This window comes from Oncorhynchus keta, chromosome 8 (assembly GCF_023373465.1).
Source record: "Oncorhynchus keta strain PuntledgeMale-10-30-2019 chromosome 8, Oket_V2, whole genome shotgun sequence".
Taxonomy (NCBI): domain Eukaryota; kingdom Metazoa; phylum Chordata; class Actinopteri; order Salmoniformes; family Salmonidae; genus Oncorhynchus; species Oncorhynchus keta.
In genome coordinates, this window is record NC_068428.1 from 18,263,000 (window position 1) to 18,285,839 (window position 22,840).

General features: G+C 41.2%; 1 protein-coding gene across 2 annotated transcripts in view; it reads left to right on the forward strand.

Moving 5' to 3' along the window:
- Nucleotides 1-22,362, forward strand: part of LOC118386924 (tubulinyl-Tyr carboxypeptidase 2-like) — a 43,240-nt gene extending 20,878 nt beyond the window's left edge. For both annotated transcript variants that reach the window (XM_035774930.2, XM_035774932.2), the window contains one exon: nucleotides 18,873-22,362. In XM_035774930.2, coding sequence (XP_035630823.1) covers nucleotides 18,873-18,942 — 70 coding nt within the window. In that variant the 3' untranslated portion in view covers nucleotides 18,943-22,362. The remainder of the gene's footprint in view (nucleotides 1-18,872) is intronic.
- Nucleotides 22,363-22,840: the final 478 nt, after the last annotated feature.

Here is a 22,840-nt window from a genome sequence, read left to right on the forward strand (position 1 = left end):
CTGTGAAAACGACCCAATATATGTCTGATAAGATTTAAGTTAATCTTGGATGCATATTTTATGTGGTTGAAATACTATCAGCTTTTATGATGCAGATTTTTTTTAAATGTAACCTTTACTTAACTAGGCAAGTTAGTTAAGAACACATTTGTATCTACAATGACGGACTACACTGGCCAAACTCTCCCCTAACCCGGACGACTGTGGGCCAATTGTGTGCTGCCCAATGGGACTCCCAATCACGGTTGGTTGTGATGCAGCCTGGATTTGAACCAGGGTGTCTGTAGTGACGCCTCAAGCACTGAGATGCAGTGCCTTAGACCATAAAGATGGCACCTCTACAGACTGGCCTATTTTTCTACAGACCTTATTTTTTCGGCACTGAGCAAATCTCAGGTCTACTGAGCACAAACTTGAACGTTGTGAAAATCCTGTGCCACTTCCAGCACATGTTTACTGTGAACACTGAGGCTGTACCCGCTTTAAGTTATAGTTTCAGACAGTGGTCAAGTAGGCTACTGTGGCTATTTGATCATAATATAGGCCTACCAGAGTGGCCTACCATCAAAAACAGTGGATAAAATGTATCCCATAACATTTTAAAAGAGAAATAGTTTTATAATTTAGCCGACAGTAGCAGCCAATGTGTGGTGATCAATATAGGCCTAAATTCCAAAACATGCAGTGGTTGATATTAACCTGTTTATCCACTTGTCCTTAAGACATGGAGGTGACTGAAAATGTTGTGTTGTTTGATGCAAGAAACCACTTTACAAAATCAAATGCATTATTAATCCCACACCATTATTACAGAGAATCAGACAAATTATTCTACCTTCTACCTATTGACTACTTATCTTATTCAAGCCTTTTTTAAATACAACACTGCCACTTTAAGACAACAACAAAAATCTTTACCCGACTCGCTTTTCAAAGATGTCTAGAAATGTACACATTTTGTGCTCTTGTAGGAAGCAATCACTCCCCCATTGCTGACTACAAATGAACTATAACTGGGCTAATAACTCACTATCTACTGGAGAAAAGGATATGAACAAAGGTGCAAAGGTGGTTACATGCAGCTCTCGCTTTGATCTCAAAACAAGCTCATCTACTCTGCTGTAAACACAGTCTAGTTCAAAGTGAATGACACAGATCCATATATGGCAATGGTCTATTTGCATATAGGCCTACTGCAGCTCTGATTGGTTATGCCGCACTGGTCTGTGTGGAGTACAGGTCATGCCCATCAATGCAATATGCATATGTTTCGGTATGTTTCATTGAAAGTGGCTAATATTGCGTTGATTCGATCACAATTCCCACAGTAAAGGGAAATATTGATAATATTAACTAAGGGGGAAAACTCCAGAAAGTTGAGTGAAGTTCAATCTCATGCTTCTCTGCGGGGGCTGATATTTCTACTGCTCGCACACCCGCAGCTTAGAGGGAACATTGCTAGCGTACCACAAAACATACCAAAATTCAACAGACATGCATTGCATTGATCAGCCTGAAAATAGCTAATTTCCAATTCGATACATTTTTCGAAACTCTGAATAGAATAGAGTTATAGGCCTACTCAGGCTGGTTATAGGCAAACTATCACATTTGACCTATACCGCAGCCTATAGCCCATCTATCCTATTTAAAAAGGACTGAAGACAGAAACAGATAATTTGGTTCCATTTCAACATACTTATTAGTGAAACCAAAGTGCTGTAACATATATACATTAAATCAAGTAGCATAGTCTACACACCAAAACTTTTCAATTGTTCAAGTCAAAAGGCTATTGCAAAGGAAAACGTGGATAGTCGAGTATCACAAATTCAGAACCGCTTGACAGCAACATAATAAACTTAAAGCACTGATCATTGGGAACGAGATCAGAATAACTGCTATGGCTTGATCAACAAATGAAATAATGAATTATGTAGCCTAACCAACAAAACTAAAACAATCCATATGTTCAAATCAAAAGGCCTGATTAACATGACATCAATAACCCAGCCACATCCCGAGTCCCCGGTGCAGACACATTCAGATGTAAAACTATGGTTTAATATTTAGTTTAAAAGCTATTACGACGGCCAGGAGAACAAGAAACACTTTTCAATGAGAAAGCAGAAATATGCTTTGGGTAAAAAATAATACAAAATCTTTTTTCTGAGATGTAGCCTATGATGCAATACTCGTGATCCTTTTAAGGAGAACAAAAACTACTGAGCATACATTTGAACACCACCGCAGAAGCTTCGCTATTCGGCATCTTCACAATTAAGTAGCCTAGTTTTGTTGTTTGGCTACTTGAAGAGAACAAGGGCCTATCACTCGCAGTACACCTCTTCCAATGCATTGTGGAAAAGTGTGCATCGAATTCGAAGTATAACATCCTGGCATTTAAACCATATTAGATTTTCGGAAATTCACATACTATAAAACATTCTATTTTTGCATACTGATAATGTGTCATGCACACTTGCGTGGTTTCCTACTATTCATTGATTTCAGTAGCACATCTCCATATTAAATTGAGCAGCTGTTGTCAAAGCCACAATTAGTAAGGCATCCGGGCATTGTAATGTCACACGCTATTAAACCTTTATTTTTTTCATACTCAATAGTCAGTGTTCAGATTTCAGTTTCCATTTAACCCCTCTATACTATGAAACAAAGTGAAATGATATAAAGAATGATATTAATAAGCTTTGAAGCACCTTCAATTCAATTTAGGGCAAAAAGGTAAACTCATTTATTGAATAAGATGGGTCATTCATCACCAACCCACTGATATTACCAACTACTTCATTTTTTTAAAACATTTTTTAATTTTACCTTTATTTAACCAAGCAAGTCAGTTAAGAACACATTCTTATTTTCAATGACGGCCTGGGAACAGTGGGTTAACTGCCTGTTCAGGGGCAGAACAACAGATTTGTACCATGTCAGCTCAGGGGTTTGAACTCGCAACCTTCCATTTACATTTACATTTACATTTAAGTCATTTAGCAGACGCTCTTATCCAGAGCGACTTACAAATTGGTGCAAACACTTCCGGTTCCTCATCCAACACTCTAACCACTAGGCTACGCTGCCATTGACAAGATTAGAACATTTAGGCAACAAATGCTGACTATACACATAAATACAAAAACTGACCAAATTATGAACGACAAGCATTGTTATTTTGAAAAGTGGAGTGTGGAAGAGGTGAAAAAATGATTGTTGTCTATTAACAATGACGAGACACCTGGGTCTGACAACTTGGATGGACATTTATTGAGGATAATAGCGGATGATATTGCCACTCCGATTTGCCATATCTTCAATCTAAGCCAACAAGAATGTGTGTCCCCTTAGGCCTGGAGGGAAGCAAAAGTCATTCCACTACCCAAGAATAGTAAAGCCCACTTTAGTGGCTCAAATAGCCAACCAATCAGCATTGAAATTGATTGTTCGGTGCATTAAACAGTCAATACCTTTCTATAAAATCAAATTTACAAAAACCTTTCAGCACGCTTATGAGGAAGGGCATTCAACATGCACGGCACTTCAAATTACTGATGATTGGCCGAGAGAAATTGATGATTAAAAGATTGTTGGAGCTATTTTGTTTGACTTCAATGCAGATTTTGATATTATCAATCATAGTCTGCTGGTGGAACTTATGTGTTATGGCTTTACACCCCCTGCTATATTATGGATAAGTTACCTGTCTAACAGAACACAGAGGGTGTTCTTTAATGGAAGCCTCTCCAACATAATCCAGGTAGAATCAGGCATTCCCCAGGGAAGCTGTCTAGGCCCCTTCAGTTTTTCAATCTTTACTAATGGCCTGCCACTGACTTTGAGTAAAGTCAGTGTTTATATGTATGCGGATGACTCAACACTATACATGTCAGCTACTACAGTGAGGGAAATCACTGCAACACTAACAAAGAGCTATAGTCAGTTTCAGAATGGGTGGCAAGAAAAAAGTTAGTACTAAATATTTCAAAAAGTAAAAGCATTGTTTTTGGGACAAATCATTCACTAAACCCCAAACCTCATCTAAATCTTGTAATGAATTGAGCAAATGGAAATTGAGCAAGTTGAGGTGTATGTTCAAAACATAGTAGCTAAGAGGAGAAGTCTGTCCATAATAAAGTGCTGCTCTGCCTTCTTAACAACACTATCAACAAGGCAGGTCCTACAGGCCCAAGTTTTGTCGCACCTGGACTACTGTCTGGCCGTGTGGTCAGGTGCCACAAAGAGGGACTTAGGAAATTACAATTGGCTCAGAACATGTACACAGAGAGCTAACATTAATAATATACATGTCAATCTCTCATGGATCAAAGTCGAGGAGAGATTGACTTCATCACTACTTGATCACTACTTCATCACTACTTGCATTTAACAGTATTGACTGTTTAATGCACTGAACAATCAATTTCAACTACTAGCACACAGCTCGGACACCCATGCATACCCCACAAGACATGCCACCAGAGAGAGGTCTCTTCACAATCCCCAAGTCCAGAAGAGACTATGGGAGGCGCACAGTACTACATAGAGCCATGGCTACATGGAACTATATTCCACATCAGGTAACTGATGCAAGCAGTAGAATCAGATTTAGAAAACAGATACAAATTCTCCTTATGGAACAAGCCGGGACTGTGAAGAGACACACATACATACACATGCTAACACACGCACTCTACACACACATGGATTTTGTATTGTAGATACTGACTGTATGTGGCAGAAGAGTAGTGGCCTGAGGGAACATACAGTTGGAAGTTTACATACATCTTAGCCAAATACATTTAAATTCAGTTTTTCACAATTCTTGACATTTAATCCTAGTATAAATTCCCTGCCTTAGGTCAGTTAGGATCACCAATTTATTTTACGAATGCAAAATGTCATAATAGTAGAGAGAATGATTTATTTCAGCTTTTATTTATTTCATCACATTCCCAGTGGGTCAGAAATGTACATACACTCAATTAGTATTTGGTAGCATTGCCTTTAAATTGTTCAACATGGGTCAAATGTTTCGGGTAGCCTTCCACAAGCTTCCCACAATAAGTTGGGTGAATTTTGGCCCACTCCTCCTGACAGAGCTGGTGTAACTGAGTCAGATTTGTAGGCCTCCTTGCTCGCACACACTTTTTAATTTCTGCCCACACATCTTCTATGGGAATGAGGTCAGGACTTTGTGATGTCCACTCCAATACCTTGACTTTGTTGTCCTTAACCTCTAGCGACGAGCAATCCCGTATCCGGGAGCATAATCATAGCCTCAAGTGCATTACCATAACGCAACTTTTCCTATTCATGAAAATCGCAAATGAAATTAAATAAATATATTCAAACACAAGCTTAGCCTTTTGTTAACAACACTGTCATCTCAGATTTTCAAAATATGTGTTACAGCCAACGCTAGACAAGCATTTGTGTAAGTTTATCATGGCATAATACTATGCTAGCTCTGCTGGCAGCAGGCAACATTTTCACAAAAATAAGAAAAGCAACCAAATTAAATCATTTACCTTTGAAGAATTTCGGATGCTTTCACTCAGGAGACTCCCAGTTAGATAGCAAATGTTTCTTTTTTCCAAAAATATTATTTTTGTAGGTGAAATCATCATGCTTGGCTGAGAAATCGACCGGAAATGCTACCATTACAACGCCAAACTTTTTTCAAAATTAACTCCATAATATTGACAGAAACACGGCAAACGTTGTTTAGGATCCATCCTCAAGGTGTTTTTAACATATGTATTCGATAATATATCCGTTGAGGCAGTTGGTTTCTCATAAGAAACGATTGGAAAAATGGCTACCTCCCGGTTTTCTCCGGGAGAAAATTCTCCAATGGAAATGCCTAAAAAGACGTCACAATGCTGTAGACACCTTGGGGAAAATGTGGAAAACGTAAGCTGACTCCTAGCTCCTTCACAGCCATATAAGGAGTCATTGGCATGAGGCAGTTTTAAAAAATGCGGCACTTCCTGATTGGATTTTTATCTGGGTTTCGCCTGTAACATCAGTTCTGTGCCACTCACAGACAATATCTTTGTAGTTTTGGAAACGTCAGAGTGTTTTCTTTCCAAAGCTGTCAATTATATGTATAGTCGAGCATCTTTTCGTGACAAAATATCTTGTTTAAAACGGGAACGTTTTTCATCCAAAAATTAAACGAGCGCCCCCTATATCCAACTAGTTAAGCCATTTTGCCACAACTTTGGAAGTATGCTTGGGGTCATTGTCCATTTGGAAGACCCATTTGCTAACACGCTTTAACTTCCTGACTGATGTCTTGAGATGTTGCTTCAATATATCCACATAATCTTCCTCCCTTATGATGCCATCTACTTTGTGAAGTGCACCAGTCCCTCCTACAGCAAAGCACCCCCACAACATGATGCTGCCACCCCTGGTAGGATGGTGTTCTTCGGCTTGCATGCCTCCCCCATTTTCCTCCAAACATAACGATGGTCATTATGGTCAAACTGTCATATTTTTGTTTCATCAGACCAGCGGATATTTCTCCAAAAAGTACGATCTTTGTCCCCATGTGCAGTTGCAAACCGCATTCTGGCTTTTTTTATGGTGGTTTTGGAGCAGTGACTTCTTCCTTGCTGAGCGGCCTTTCAGGTTATGTCGATATAGAACTCGTTTTACTGTGGATATAGATACTTTTGTACCTGTTTCCTCCTGCATCTTCAGAAGGTCCTTTCCTGTTGTTCTGGGATTCATTTGCACTTTTCGCCCCAAAGTACGTTCATTTCTAGGAGACAGAACATTGTCCCATGGTGTTTATACTTGCGTACTATTGTTTGTACAGATGAACGTGGTACCTTCAGGCATTTGGAAATTGCTCCCAAGGATGAACCAGACTTGTGGAGGTCTAAAAAAAACACTCATAGATCTTGGCTGATTTCTTTTGATTTTCCCATGATGTCAAGCAAAGAGGCACAGAGTTTGAAGGTAGGCCTTGAAATACATCCACAGATACACCTCCAATTGAAATGTTAAATTATGTCAATTAGCCTATCAGAAGCTTCTAAAGCCATGACATAACTTTCTGGAATTTTCCAAGCTATTTAAAGGCACAGTGAAATTGTCTCTAAACAATTGTTGGAAAAATTACTTGTGTCATGCACAAAGTAGATGTCCTAACCGACTTGCCAAAACTATAGTTTGTTAACAAGAAATGGTTGCGTAACGAGTTTTAATGACTGCAACCTAAGTGTATGTTAATTTCCGACTTGAACTGCACTTAATGTGTTGTGAAAAGTGTTATGAAATGTAATGTCATGTAATATTGTATTGTATATTACTTCCTTAATGTTGATGGACCCCAGGAAGAGTAACTGGCAGCAGCTAATGGGGATCCTTAATAAATGCAAATACAAACAGTAGACTACAGTTCCATATACGTGCCATAGACCCATTTGCCATTGGCCGATCACACAGACTCGGATATGTTCTGGATTACCTCTGAGAAAAGTATTGACGTTTACACTGACTCTGTGACTGAGCTCATCAGCAAGTGCATTGAGGGTGCTGTTCCCACTGTGACTATTAGAACTTATCCAAACTTTGGATAGATGGTAGCATTCGTGCAAAACTGAAAGCGCGAACCACAGCAAGGTGACTGGGAACATGGACATATACAGACAGACCAGCTATGCCCTCCATAATGCAATCAAAAAAGCCAAACTACAGTACAGAGACAAAGTGGAATCGCAATTCAACGGCTCAGACAAGAGATGTATGTGACAGGGACTCCAAACAGTCACAGATTATAATTGGAAAGCCAGCCACGTTGCGGACACAGATGCCTTGCTCCCGGACAAGCTAAACACCTATTTCTTAATTCCTTTCTTTTAATTTAGGGTTATTTGTGTGTATTGTTTTGTATCGTTATTACTGCACTGTTGGAGGTAGGAACATAGGTATTTCACTACATCCGCGATAACAGCTGCACAATATGTGTATGCTACCAATACAATTTTATTTATTTTAAGTCCCCGTCTTGTGACTGTCAAATTTGCATAGCGGCTCACAATCATCATACATAACATAGCCGGCACTGCTATCATCCTGTACCACTTCACCAAATATTTACCAAACATTACTTTTCTAGCCCTCCCTTCTCTTTATTTTCAACTCTCCATTTCACAGCTTTTCTCTTATTGAATTAAACTCCAACATTGCCCTTTTTGCCTCAGTGGATCGACCTGAACTTTTTCTTCCCATTCCCAAAAGCATTTGGCGAGTAAGCTATTTGGCGAGTAGGCTATTTGGCAATGAGGCTATTTGGCTCACGTAAAGTTAGGCCCTAAAGCTCCTTACACACTAATGAAAGAAAAATCTCAATGTTGCCAATAGATATAAATTGCACAAGAATGATACATTTATGGATTTTTGTATGTATTGTTTTCTCTTTATTCAACCCACCCACCCTTCATCCACACAATGTTTCATGATCCTAAACCCACCCGCCCCTTGGATATAACCGCAGGGCCTACGGGTTATGAGTCAACCCACGCATCTCTAACGCACAGACACACACACACACACACACACACACACACACACACACACACACACACACACACACACACACACACACACACACACACACACACACACACACACACACACACACACACACACACACACACACACACACACACACACACACACACACACACACACACACACACCACAGTGCCCTGTTGCTATCTGGTAAGATGAGAGCCTTCTTACTCATCCTCCTGGCCTGGTTTGGTGTCCTCTCAGCTGGCAGAGGGCAGTCTGAGGCTGTAATAGGATCTGGGGCTGGCTCACGGTGCAGCAGCTACAACATTATTCAGGGAACACAGACATAGAGAGGAGGATCTACATACATTAGAGATGCCTTCTAGTAATCACCCTTGTACAGCCCAGCTCAGATTGACTAGATATGTTTTTAAAGTCATAGCTCAGCCCAGCAATCCAAAGCCTAGTGTTGGATTTTTGTCATGCATGGGTTATGTTTGTGTGTATTGTAATTTGACATTGAGGGTGAAACCTCTTTGACATCTGGTATGTGTGTGTCTGGGTGTCTGTGTGCGTGTGAGCACGCGCGTGTGTGTGCATTTATGCACTACGTATTTATTTAAATGTACATTTTTATGTAATTTTTATTATTTACTCCTTTTTCTACCCAATTTTGTGGTATTCAATTGGTAGTTACAGTCTTGTCTCATCGCTGCAACTCCTTATCTGTATTGAACACGAGGGGAAACAGAGAGCTGGTTTCAAGGACAGGGCGCAGCAGGTGTTTATTGCAAAGGACCACAGGAGGAGGCACATAGCTGGGTCCAGGGGCAGGCAGAAGGTCATACACAGGAGGTTCAAAAGGGAAACAGTACAGGCAGAGAAAAGGCTAGTAGCGTTGTCCGGGAGATCAGGCAATAGGTTCATAACAGGAAATCCGATAGGCAAAAGGTGTCGATAGTGAGGCAGGCAAAAACTATCATACACAGGAGGATTAAGTTACATGAAACCCAACGCTCCGAATAGAAGTGTCACAAACAAACAATACCTCACAATGATGGGGTCCAAACTGAACTAAATAGTGTGTGATAATGACATACAGGTGTGTGAACAGGTGATTAGAATTCAGGTGATTGGGATCTGGAGAGTGAACTGTGTTCAGGGGATCTATGTGTTTGAGAGTGTGAGCTGGAAAGTGGGCTGCATTGAGGGGATCTACTTGTTTGAGGGTGAGTTGGAAGCAGACGTTACACATACGGACTCGAGAGAGGCAAAGGTCGAGAGCCGTGCATCCCCCGAAACACAACCCAACCAAGCCACACTGCATCTTGACACAATGCCCACTTAACCCGGAAGCCAGCTGCACCAATGTGTCAGAGGAAACACTGTACACCTGGCGACCGTGTCAGTGTGCACTGTGCCCGGTCCACCAAAGGTGTCTCTAGTGCGCGATGAGACAAGGACATCCCTGTCGGCCAAACCCTCCCCTAACCCAAATGAGACTGGGCCAATTGTGCGCTGCCCCATGGGTCTCCCGGTCACAACAAAGCCTGGACTCGAACCCAGAATCTCTAGTGGCACAGCTATTAATGCGATGCAGTGCCTTAGACCTCTGCACCACTCGGGAAGCCACACTATGTATTTATTTAGACAGTGATGGTAAAACCTTTTCATTTGGCTCTAATCTCCAGCATTTTGGATTTGAGATTAAATGTTTCATATGAGGCAACAGTACAGAATGTCACCTTTTGTTTGAGGGTATTTTAATGATCTGTTTTGTCCTTTAGAAATGAAATAACTGAATGTGTCTAGTCCCCACATTTGAAGGTATCATAAGTATTTGGATAAATTCACTTGTGTATTAAAGTAGTCAAATGTTTAGTATTTGGTCCCATATTCTTAGCACGCAATGATTACATCAAGTTTGTGACTCTACAAACTTGTTGGATGCATTTGCAGTTTCTTTTGGTTGTGTTTCAGATGATGTTGTTTCCCAATAGAAATTAATGGTAAATAATGTATTGTGTCATTTTGGAATACATTTGATTGTAAATAAGAGTAGAATATGTTTCTGAACTCTTCTACATTAATGTGGATGCTACCATACGGATAATCACGAATCAAATCAAATCAAATCAAATGTATTTATATAGCCCTTCGTACATCAGCTGATATCTCAAAGTGCTGTACAGAAACCCAGCCTAAAACCCCAAACAGCAAGCAATGCAGGTGTAGAAGCACGGTTATTAGGAAAAACTCCCTAGAAAGGCCAAAACCTAGGAAGAAACCTAGAGAGGAACCAGGCTATGTGGGGTGGCCAGTCCTCTTCTGGCTGTGCCGGGTGGAGATTATAACAGAACATGGCCAAGATGTTCAAATGTTCATAAATGACCAGCATGGTCGAATAATAGTAAGGCAGAACAGTTGAAATTGGAGCAGCAGCATGGCCAGGTGGACTGGGGACAGCAAGGAGTCATCATGTCAGGTAGTCCTGGGGCATGTTCCTAGGGCTCAGGTTCTCCGAGAGAGAGAAAGAAAGAAAGAGAGAAGCAGAAAATTAGAGAACGCACACTTAGATTCACACAGGACAGCGAATAGGACAGGAGAAGTACTCCAGATATAACAAACTGACCCTAGCCCCCCGACACATAAACTACTGCAGCATAAATACTGGAGGCTGAGACAGGAGGGGTCAGGAGAATTGTGAATTGTGTCTAATGATGAATGAGAAAGTTACAGAGCCATAACTATCATACCCCCAAATTGCTAACCTCTTCTGTTATTCGTAATGGTGAGAGGGTAGCATGTCTTAGGGGTATGATCTTTGTGCATCTGTAAGTTTCTCTCTCATAATCATTATTCACGATTCGTTCATGATTATCTGTAATCATGGTAGCATCCACATTAATATAGAAATGTTCAGGAACATATTCTATTCTTATTTATACTTACAGCAATGTACATTCTGTACTCTCGCCTCATATGAACATTTGATCTCAAATCCAAAATGTTGGAGTATAGAGACAAATTAATAGTTCTAGCTTCGCTTTCCAAATATATACGCAGGGGAGTATGTGGGTTTGCAATTCTGAATGTGAGTTTCTTCATGTGCTTAATCCCCACTTGAAGTGGCTTGACAATAGCCTCTTACACCATAGTAATTGAGACTAATGACGCACATTATCTTTCCTGACAGACCAAAGGAGTGAGAAGAGGCTCTTCTAAGTGAACAACAGTGACATTTAAAGAGGGCCTGTAGGCTGAGATCTACAGTGTCGTGAAAAAGTATTTTCTCCCTTTCTGATTTTCTTGATTTGTGCATATTTTTTATACTGAATGTTATCAGATCTTCAACCAAAAGCTAATATTAGATAAAAGGAACCTGAGTTTACAAATAACAAAAAAAGTGATACTACTTTTATTTAATTAACAAAGTTAATGTAAAACCCAACACTCAGTAACTGGATGTGCCACCTTTAGCTGCAATGACTGCAACCAAATGCTTCCAGTAGTTATTGATCAGTCTCACATCGCCGTGAAGGAATTTTGGCCCACTCTTCCATGCAGAACTACTTTAACTCAGCGACATTTGTGGGTTTTCAAGCATGAACTGCTCGTTTCAAGTAATGCCACATCTCAATTGGGATTAGGTCTGGGCTTTGACTAGGCCATTGCAAATGTTTTTCTTTTGAACCATTTTCATTTAGACTTCATTGTGTGTTTTGCATCATTGTCTTGCTGCATCACCCAGCTGCTCTTCAGCTTCAGCTCATAGACGGATGGCCTGACATTCTCCTGTAGAATCCTCTGATACAGAGCAGAATTCATGGTTCCTTCTATTAAGGCAAGTCGTCCAGGTTCTGAGACAGCAAAGCATCCCCAAACCATCACGCTACAAACACCATGCTTACCTTTGGTATGAGTTGACACAAGTTTGCCAAAAAGCACCTGGAAGCACCTGTATGATCCTCAAGACTCTTGGAAGAATGTTCTATGGACAGATGAGACCTGGATGACTTGCCTTAATAGAAGGAACCATGAATTATTCTCTGTATCAGAGAATTCTACAGGAGAATGTCAGGCCATGTGTCTATGAGCTGGAGCTGAAGAGCAGCTGGGTCATGCAGCAAGGCAAAGATGCAAAACACACAATCAAGTCTACATGAAAATGGCTAAAAAGCAACACATTTGAAGTTTTGGAATGGCCTAGCCAAAGTCCAGACCTAATCCCAATTGAGATGTTGCGGCAGGACTTGAAACGGGCAGTTCATGCTTGAAAACCCACAAATGTCACTTAGTTAAAGCAGTTCTGCATGCAAGAGGGGGCCGAAATTCTCCCACAACGACGTGAGAATCTGATCAACAAATGCAGGTTGGAGTCATTGCAGCCAAAGGTGGCACAACCACAAATTGACTGTAAGGGGGTAATAACTTTTTCACACAGGGGTATTGGGTGTTGCATAACATTGTTTATGAAATAAATGAAATTGTTGTCTTATTTGTTCACTCAGGTTCCCTTGATTTAATATGAGGTTTTGTTTGAAGATCTGATAACATTCAGTATAAAAAAATATGCAAAAGTAGAGAAAATTCGAATGGGGGCAAATATTTTTTCACAGCACTGTATGTGTTCAGTACCACCTGCCAATCTGATGGGATTTATTGTGAGCTTGTTCTTAGACACCCACCTCTCTGCCTGTCGCCTCCTGTAAGATATTAATTATTGAGGAAGAGAGTCTTGTCCAACCCCTGATACGTCCTCAATGTACGTGTCACATTTTTTTACTGAAAAAAAAAACCCACATGATTTCACCTGAAATTTCATGTGAAATTCATGTATTTTTTCCCATAATGGCCCACACGTCCCACCTAGGGAGACGTCATTGTCCTCTGTCACCAACACCTTCAATTATTCACCTCAAACCCAACCAACATAGTCTATCCGAGTCCCTGGCTATGGTATAGACATTTTAGTTCAGCCAGCGCCTCAGAAAATGTCATCAGCTGTCAGAGTTTCTGTACAAAGATTGGAGAGTAACATGCTGACCACACCGTTCGCGTGCATGTTGATTTTGTCCATCCACACCAGACGCGATCAGGACACGCAGGTTGAAAAATCTGAACCAACTATATTAATTTGGGGACAGGTTGAAAAGCATTAAACATTTATGGCAATTTCGCTAACTAGCTTGCTGTTGCTTGCTAATTTTCCCTGGATATAAACATTGGGTTGTTATTTTACCTGAAATGCACAAGGTCCTCTACTCTGACAATTAATTACATTTACATTTAAGTCATTTAGCAGACGCTCTTATCCAGAGCGACTTACAAATTGGTGCATTCTGTAGACATTTTTTGGTACCCTTCCCCAGATCTGTGCCTCGACACAATCCTGTCTCGGAGCTCTATGGACAACTGTGATTGGTTCAGATTTGGTCCGGTCCAACCAAATTCGGTCTTGTTTGTGGGCGGAGCTCATTAAAATAATCGCCAGTGTGTAGAATAATACCCAAATATGTAAGGGAGGATATTGGATATTTCTACCTTTGTACCTATTAGGATACATCACCATGAAGAGAATGACATTAATATCCATAATGATGTATTACTGTGGAGTACAGATCAGGGAACCATGATGAAATTCCGTTACAGGGTGTTAATCCACTTCACTTATTGTAATTCAATAACCAAAAGAGATTTTTTTTTTCAAAACTCAGGGTGTGATGTCATAGCTGACGCCCCATTCTTTCTGCAGACGTCTGGGAATCTTAATTCAGAGCAGATATTTTACAGAGTTTTTGGACACAAAAGAAAAATAGATTTTAACCGTCATTCTGTTACCAAACTTTCATCTGCACTGTTCTTCCAGTAAAATGTGTTTTTGTCAAATGTTTGGTGTAAATTGTTAGAAGTTGTTCTTGTGCAAAAGAGTTAAATGGTTTGTTTAACTTTAAAATCAATGTTTTTTGTTTGACATTCATTTTAAGTGAAACACCTGAGTCAGCGCAATTCAGTTACTGTGTAGAGAATGGGGGTGTGCTCACCTCACCAAGCTAAATGACTTCCTGGTTACCATGTAGAGAATGGGGGTGTGCTCACCTCACCAAGCTAAATTAATCCACAGATAAAAGGGTAAACTGAGTCCGTTTCTAGTAATCTCTCCTCCTTCAGACTTCTTCTTCTTCTTTGGACTTGGACCAACTTTAAGATGCATTACCACCACCAACTGGATTGGAGTGGGGACCTCTGTTCATCTTTCAATCACCCACGTGGGTATATGCTCCTAAAAACCAATGAGGAGATGGGAGAGGTTCTATTTTAGATACTTGCTACGCAGACGCTCATTGACATGCGCTAGCATTGTGGGTGCAATGATTGAATAACATGTATGTGTAAATGTATTTTGCAACACTCAAGCACGTGACGCAGGCGGTGTGGTCAGCATGTTATTCTAGCCGATCTGTGGAAGCCTGCTAATGCTCTCTTCTCTCCATCCATTGCCTGCTCATCGAGCAAAACCGCCTCAGAGATTTGTAGATGTTGGGTTTGTTTAATGGCGCGAATGCTGCCAAATAACATTGATTGGCAAAGACAGGAGTTTTATCCCCACGGTGATTTATGAACATATTAAATCTAATTGGTTAAAGGCAGAATGATAGCTAGACTTGAGAGCTTAATGTATCCCTGAATAGCTTGGAAAATCTCCTCTGTTGTGGATGAATGGTTCAGTAGATGTACCCATAGACATGTTAGCAGTGCCATTAAAAAGACTGAATATGGAGGTAATGCACTGAAGGCAGTTATCTCGAGCTCTGCTCAGCAGTGGGCTTCAGCACAGCATGATCGTTCTCATTAACACTCAAATGTGAAGCTGAGATAAAGTCTGAAATGAACTTCACTTTGTAGACAAGGTCTTTGCAGCATATGGACTTTAGAGATGAAATAGTCATAAACCAACATACTGGTTGAATCAACGTTGTTTCCACGTCATTTCAATGAAATGGCGTTGAACCAACTTGGAATAGATGTTGAATTGTCGTCTGTGCCCAGTGGGAAGTGTCACACTGGAGACGAAGGTGTATGAATATTATAAATGTTGATTTCCTCCCCAGGATCTTCCTCTCAGACAGGCTGACAGACACCTAGGCCATCTCTCTGTTTTACTACTCTTCTGGCTATGTCACTTTCACCTGGCTTCATCGTAGGAGACAGTCACATTGCTACTAAACAATTATAGATTTGCTCTCTTAAGAAACCTTCTAGACCCGCCCAGTTTCCCGATATTAAATGCAAGGTTATATTGAAGCAAAAAGGCCTGAGGAGGTGTGGTTATATGGCCAATATACCATGGCTAAGGTCTGTTCCTAGGCATGACACAACCCCTCAAATACCACAAACCCCCCCAAGGTGCCTTACTGCTATTATAAACTGGTTACCAACGTACTGCAATTAGAGCAGTAAAAATGCATGTTTTGTCATAGCCTTGGTATACGGTCTGATATGCCATGGCTGTTAGCCAATCAGCATTCAGGGCTCGAACCACCCAGTTTATAATACTGGAATATGTTCATGCTTGGAAGGAAACCACCTGTTTACGGAAAAATGAAATATTCAATGATGTTGTTTGGACAAGGAAAGTCAGAGAGGGTCAGACCCGTTGCTTTAGACAAAATTGCCATTTTCATTCCTGTTCATATCATCACTGTCTTTCCTTTTTAGCTGTACATTGTAGAGGCAGCCTGTACGGCAGCTGGGCTGACTGTTGTCTGTTCTGTAATGGTCTGGGAAGGGCTGGCTGCTGTGTTTGTCCTTTTCCTGCTCTGAGCTTCTGGCCTGTCAGAATATATTCTCTTCATCAGAGCTCGGGAGTCTAGGCCTGCAGCCTCTCCTCTTTTCTGCCTGCCAGCCTAGGGCCCATACATGGAGCCTCAGACACCACAGAGCACTCTGGCTCACCGGCCCCCCATGTCCTGTGAGACCCCTAACCACCACAGACCACCTCCTCTGCCCTCTGTACCTTCAGTTCTGGGCAGTCATCCACGTTCAGACATGTGGCATAGTCTGCTAACAGTCCTCTGCCTACTAGGACCTCTGTCCTTGTGTTTCCCCTCCATACCCCCTGCCTTCTCTCTTCAATACTGGTCAGCCCATACAAGTAACCTCAACCAGAGTGTCCCATAGCCAGTGTGGCCCCCTGTGGTAACTGACTCAACTAACCAGAAAAGGTCACTGCCATCACCTCTGCTCCTTTCTGCTTTGGCATCAGTGAGCATAGACTTGCCTCTCCTCACTTTGCCCAAAACCAGAGTTATCATTGTTCAACAGAGCTCTTTGTTCTATGTTGTGTAATCAGGGTAGAAACCAATGTAGTGGCATGTTGGACTGTGATCCCTACAGGGGATCATCACAGTTGTAATTGTTTTGATCAGCCCTAAAACAGAAAGCCAAACCTCAAGTAATTTGTCCTCTCTCTAAGGATTTAGGGCTTTATTCTGATGAATGGTCAGCAGTGGCGTTTCTTTGTGGTGAGGAATGATGATAATTCCGAGGCTTGTGGTGAAAGATGGGCTATTAACAAGGGCTGCTGGGAAGCCTTGATGTGAGAATGCGGTGTGAGAAAGGTGTGGCTCAGAGAGAGTTGAGAGCTGTCTTACTAACTGATCGACTGACTAGGTGATTTGAGTGTTGAAGCCTGGCCTCTAAGTGTACCCCCTCTCCCTGGAAGACAGATTGCTATTGATCGGAGCAGCAGGGGAGGGAGTTGGAGCGCTGTCCAGGGTACTGAAGAAGTATTCTCCGATACTCTCACACATACACGCACATGCACACACGGCCTGCATTGAAGGAGTGGTTTGATGTTGAGATGAGTGCTTATTCTCACTATTTCTGGCGGAGGGAGCTGGGGAGATGGGGATCAATGGATGGGAGAGACTGAGCAGCAGGGTTAGGGTAAATTCCAATTTAATTTGAAATTCCAATTTAATTATTGAATTCACTCAAGTGGAAAATGTAAGTTGAATTCAATTTGAACTTCAACCATTATTCAAGTTATGTAATTGTAATTGAATTGTAGTAAAACTGTTTGGACTTTTTGAATAAACTCTGAGGGAGGGAATGGAACACGAGAAACACTGACAAGAGGAGTGCCCTCGGGTCTTCGAGCCAAGCAGAATATTGATGACAGACAACATTAGAGGAGAAATATGAAACCTTGGTTACTATGGATAGTGCTTATTTATGAATGTCGAACCCATAAGCCTCTTTTTAGAAATACTTCTTCTCTTTGAAATGTATCTTTGTCATTGCCCGAGAGAAGGTGCTGTGTGGGTGTGGATAATTTTGGGTCTGAGAACCCAGGTTTGGCTGCATAGTGTGTGTGTGTGTGTGTGTGTGTGTGTGTGTGTGTGTGTGTGTGTGTGTGTGTGTGTGTGTGTGTGTGTGTGTGTGTGTGTGTGTGTGTGTGTGTGTGTGTGTGTGTGTGTGTGTGTGTGTGTGTGTGTGTGTGTGTGTGTGTGTGTGTGTGTGTGAGAGATAGCAGTGCCAGTGTTGTGTGCTAGAACTCTGCAGGGCTGAGCTGACAGGACAGCACCACCACAGCGCAGGATTATAAAGTGATGTCTGACTGTCCTGCTGCCACTTCATACTTCACTCTCTCTCTCTCTCTTTCTCTCTTTCTCTCACTACTCCCTTTCTGTCTGCCCCGTACCTCTCTCTCTCTCTTTCTCTCTTTCTCTTACTACTCCCTTTCTGTCTGCCCCGTAACTCTCTCTCTTTCTCTTCCCTTCCCTGACAAACTAAATGTGTGTTTTTGTTTTACACCACAAACCCAATACCTATTCTGGTATCACTCACTCTTACTCTCTGAGCTCAACAATAGGTATCAGATGCTTCTGATAGCCTGACGGTGTAAGGTGTGTGTGTGTGTGTCAGAAAATGCTGCGCCTCTGCTCTCCTCAGCCCAAGGACAACTGCACTATGCTGATGAGAACCTATGGGGAGCTAATCTACGTGACCACACTTCATAAAACAGTATTACACCCAGGCCGTGACACTAAAGGATGCCCCAGGCTTTACTGACACTGGGGAACTGACGAACTGGCTCTCTACATGAGCAAATGGTTTAGTCAATTATTCCCCATCTTTACCTACCTGCTCTGTGTCTGAGAGAGGATCATCACTTCAATAGGAAGTTATTGAGTGTGTCTGAGGTGTTCAACACAGTTCATCAGCTAACGTGATAGGGCCTTAGTTTGATTGGCTATTTGTCTTTTACTGCTCTAAAATATATGATGCTAAAGCTAATTGGTCCGATCTCTCTCTTTTTGCAGACCTGCAGCTCTGGATCGAAAGCCTGCAGAACTCAGTACCTTGAATGACGGCTACCAGATCCGCATATGAGACTCATTCTCCTGGTGTCCGCGACTCCCTACCCCCATCCCACCCTCTCCTGTCCATGGTGCTTCTTTCATGCACTCTGACTCCCCCCTCTCCCCCAGTCCGCCTCACAAACCCTCAAATGGGATATCTATTTAATATACATTGTGTATATCATATTCATAAAGTATTTATAGGGTTTTACCAGCCTCATCTAAAAGGGTGAAGATGATGACATTATGCTCAGTGCTAAACTGGAGGTTGGCATCCAGTACGAACACATACATCATAAGTATTTCAACATTGCTCTACTCCTGAAGGATAGTATGCCTTCTGTATACACATCTATTATGTTTTGAATAAAGGACTTATGTCTAAGTAGCGGACATCATATCAAGATCTCTCATGCCTTTAGGGAAGTACATAATGTATGTGAGGGTGCTCTACATTGTTTTATGTAAAAAGGAGATCAACTTCAGTTAAATTGACAATGTGAAGCGAGCTTTAAAAGCTGTGAATTTGATGCTGACATCATGTAAAAAAAGATCAAATAGTGTGACATATCTATTTTTTCAAGCCCATCATAAAATGTAAAGATTCTTTAGATTGAATAGTTGTTGTTTTGCCTAAGCCTGTAAAGAATGTTGAGTAGTTATGCGCTGGGCTGAGCTGCAGCTCAGTGTGATGATTAGAAGTGAATGAGAGAGAGAGAGAGAGAGAGAGAGAGAGAGAGAGAGAGAGAGAGAGAGAGAGAGAGAGAGAGAGAGAGAGAGAGAGAGAGGTACTGTAGGCCTGAGGTGAGGGGAACCCAGAGGGGCCAAAGACCAAAGCAGTCAAGCAGAGAGCCTGCTGAGTACTGCGGCAAACCCCAGCCTTGACTGACTCCCTGTTAGCTCTGGGTTAGATTATCCCCTCTGTCTCTGTCGGGCCGCCCTCCTCTATCACAGATGCAGCATAAACCAGGGCTTTCCAACCCTGTTCCTGGAAAAGCTACCCTCCTGTAGGTTTTCGCTCCAACGCCAGTTGTAACTAACCTGATTCAACTTATCAACCAGCTAATGATTAGATTCAGGTGTGCTAGAATAGGGTTGGAGTGAAAACCTACAGGACGGTGGCTCTCCCGGAACAGGGTTGGGGATCCCTGGTATAGATCAATTCAAGTTTTAAGCAATTGTTCTTGTAAAGAAATCAAAGCTGGTGACAATGATGCTTTGGAGCTTAGCCAGAACATGACCTTTTATTCCAAAAATAATTTGACAGTGACGTTGGTTTGAATCTAGCCTATGCGGAGTCGCCCTAAAACGCTAACATCCCGTTTTCAGGGATACAGTATTTTCAACCTAACTTCTGTCTCCGCTCAGGCGGCTTTCTACGCCCGTTACTTTAAGTTCGGATCAATCAAATGTCAACTCTTTTATGCCTCGCTATACAGTTGTATGCAAAAACATATGTTTGATAATGTCATGTAGTTCCTAACTAGAGGCCTTTCTTGAAGTTAGAATGCAAACACTGAACTGAACACCGCAAGACGGACATATCAATCAAATCGAAGCTCCTCATTTGCCTTCTTAACTGCCTGGACACATTGTCAAAGTTGTTCGGAATGTTTTTTATCGTATTCAAAAATCATCATCAGATATGCAGGAGGGTGCCAACTGAACAATATCAGATTTTGTAGCATTTGGTTAAAGAAGCTATGCACATCAAACAGATAATGATAGCTAACTGTATGTCTTCCTCAATCCAAATGGTTTCTAGATTGCAGCAGAATTGAAATCCAGTCTTGTTATATTGAATTTTGAACAATATCAGTGCAGTGATGTTTCATATGATCCTTTTTGATTCGTGTAGATTGGTGCTGCTAGTCTGACAGTATACCATTAAGGCCAGCATCATTGGTACCAGCCGTCTGAAAGACTACTCTAAGCACAAAACAGCCAGCTTAATACTTAATATAAACCGAGCCACAATCATGCAGAAGCACAATGCGCTTCTTCTTTACACCATACAATACTTTGTCTAATCTATGTCGGCTAGGTTTAACACTCTTATTGTTAAAAACTGCCCTAATAAAGACTTACCGGGAGAAAAGACTGCTTTCACTGCTGCAAATCTGAGAACTGAAAGGTAGTACTTGAAAGTGATGTAGCTTAAATAGATTTTTTTACTCTTAGCCGTTTAGTTTTGAGCTAAATCATGTTATGGATGAGTTCCATTGGTGACTCTTTGCTGTTTCTTGAACAAATATATTACTCAGTACAGTGTTTAATTATGCAGTTTATTGTTGTTTTGATGTGGTGGAAACACATAAACACATAGTTTTGATGATGATGATGATGATGATGTAGCATTCTTTGGACAATGTGTGATTTTAAAGAAGGACACTCCACATTGTAGCAGTATCAATTTTCAAAGGCCTTGCTTTGTTAACAGGTTGAACACTAAAGAGGCTTGACACATTACATACCATCCAACGGGATACGGTTGAAGAAAAACGGTACCACTCCTCATGATGACTGTAGATGGGTTTTTTTGCGATTTTGTATTTTCCAAATGGTGGTTTTAAAAAAATATATAAGAATCAAGTTATCTGAATAACTGCCTAATATGAGTAACCTGAAAACAGCTGCCACCACTATAATGTACCACCACCTACTGCATTCAGTGGATGATAACTTGAAAGGCAATGTTGTTGGGGCTAAGTGCTACTGAATATTTAGCTGTTTTCTAAGCATGACGTGGAACTCTACTTAACCTTTGTGTTTACAGCTGTAACTCAGCTTTTAGATGAGACTGCTTTACCTGTATTCAAGTGCATTTCATGAGGGGTGTTCTCTTGGCCTCTTCTCATAAATGGGAATGTAAGTGACTAGAACTCTGGGTGTTAGTGTTCTCTCTATACTAATGCCGCTAGAGCTACCAGTTGGCTGGTAATGTTGTCATATCTTTCTGGAAAGGGCTGATTTTTGTCCCATTGGCTGAAGTGGAAGAAGATAAGTATTGATGGTAGATCAACAGCAGAACTAATGGAAGCATTTCTTAAGCCCCGTTCATACCTGGTTCTAACATGCGTCCTTTGTCCTGATTGTGTCCGTATCCTGATTGTGCCCACATTTGTAGACCGGTGTGTACACATTATGACCGGATTGTGTGGGCACAATTAGAATGTGGGCAAGATCAGGACCAAGGATGCATGTTTAGCGCCAGGTATGAACGAGGCTTCAAAAGCCCTGATGTGGCTAACAGATCTCACTATTCTCTTGAAATGAGCCTTCAGAATCTGTCCCTGTTGTTTTTACATGTATGATGATGACAAAGTGTTATTTTTGCATTACCACTGGTGGAAGATGATGTCCTCCCAACTCCTACTGTCACAATGATCAGTTGACAATGTTTTTTTATCAACTGTAGCATGTTATAATAAAAAATGATTTATCTTTTTAATTCTGTCTTTGTTGTTATTACTTTACACAACAGGAAGGACTAGACCGGCCGATTTGACCGCATCGGAGTAAATATAAATGCTGAAATTCCAGAATATTCCCCAGTAGGCTATGGTTTCATACTGCACTGATATCTCTCTGTATATAGTCAGGCACAGGATGCCAGGTCTCTATGAATATGTTTACACCAGCTGTGTGTGACATGCAACGACACAGAGAGACGATTTATAAAATGAATCCCTAATTTCTCATGTCTGAAGCAGCTCATGGAATGCCGGGGAACGTTATACCTCTCTCTCGCTCCCTTTCTCTGTAATGTATACTCAGTGGTGTAAAGTACTTCAGTAAAAATACTTTAAAGTACTACTTAAGTCGTTTTTTGGGTTATCTGTACTTTACTATTTATATTTTGGACAACTTTTACTTTTACCTCACTACATTCCTAAAGAAAATAATGTACTTTCTACTCCATACATCTT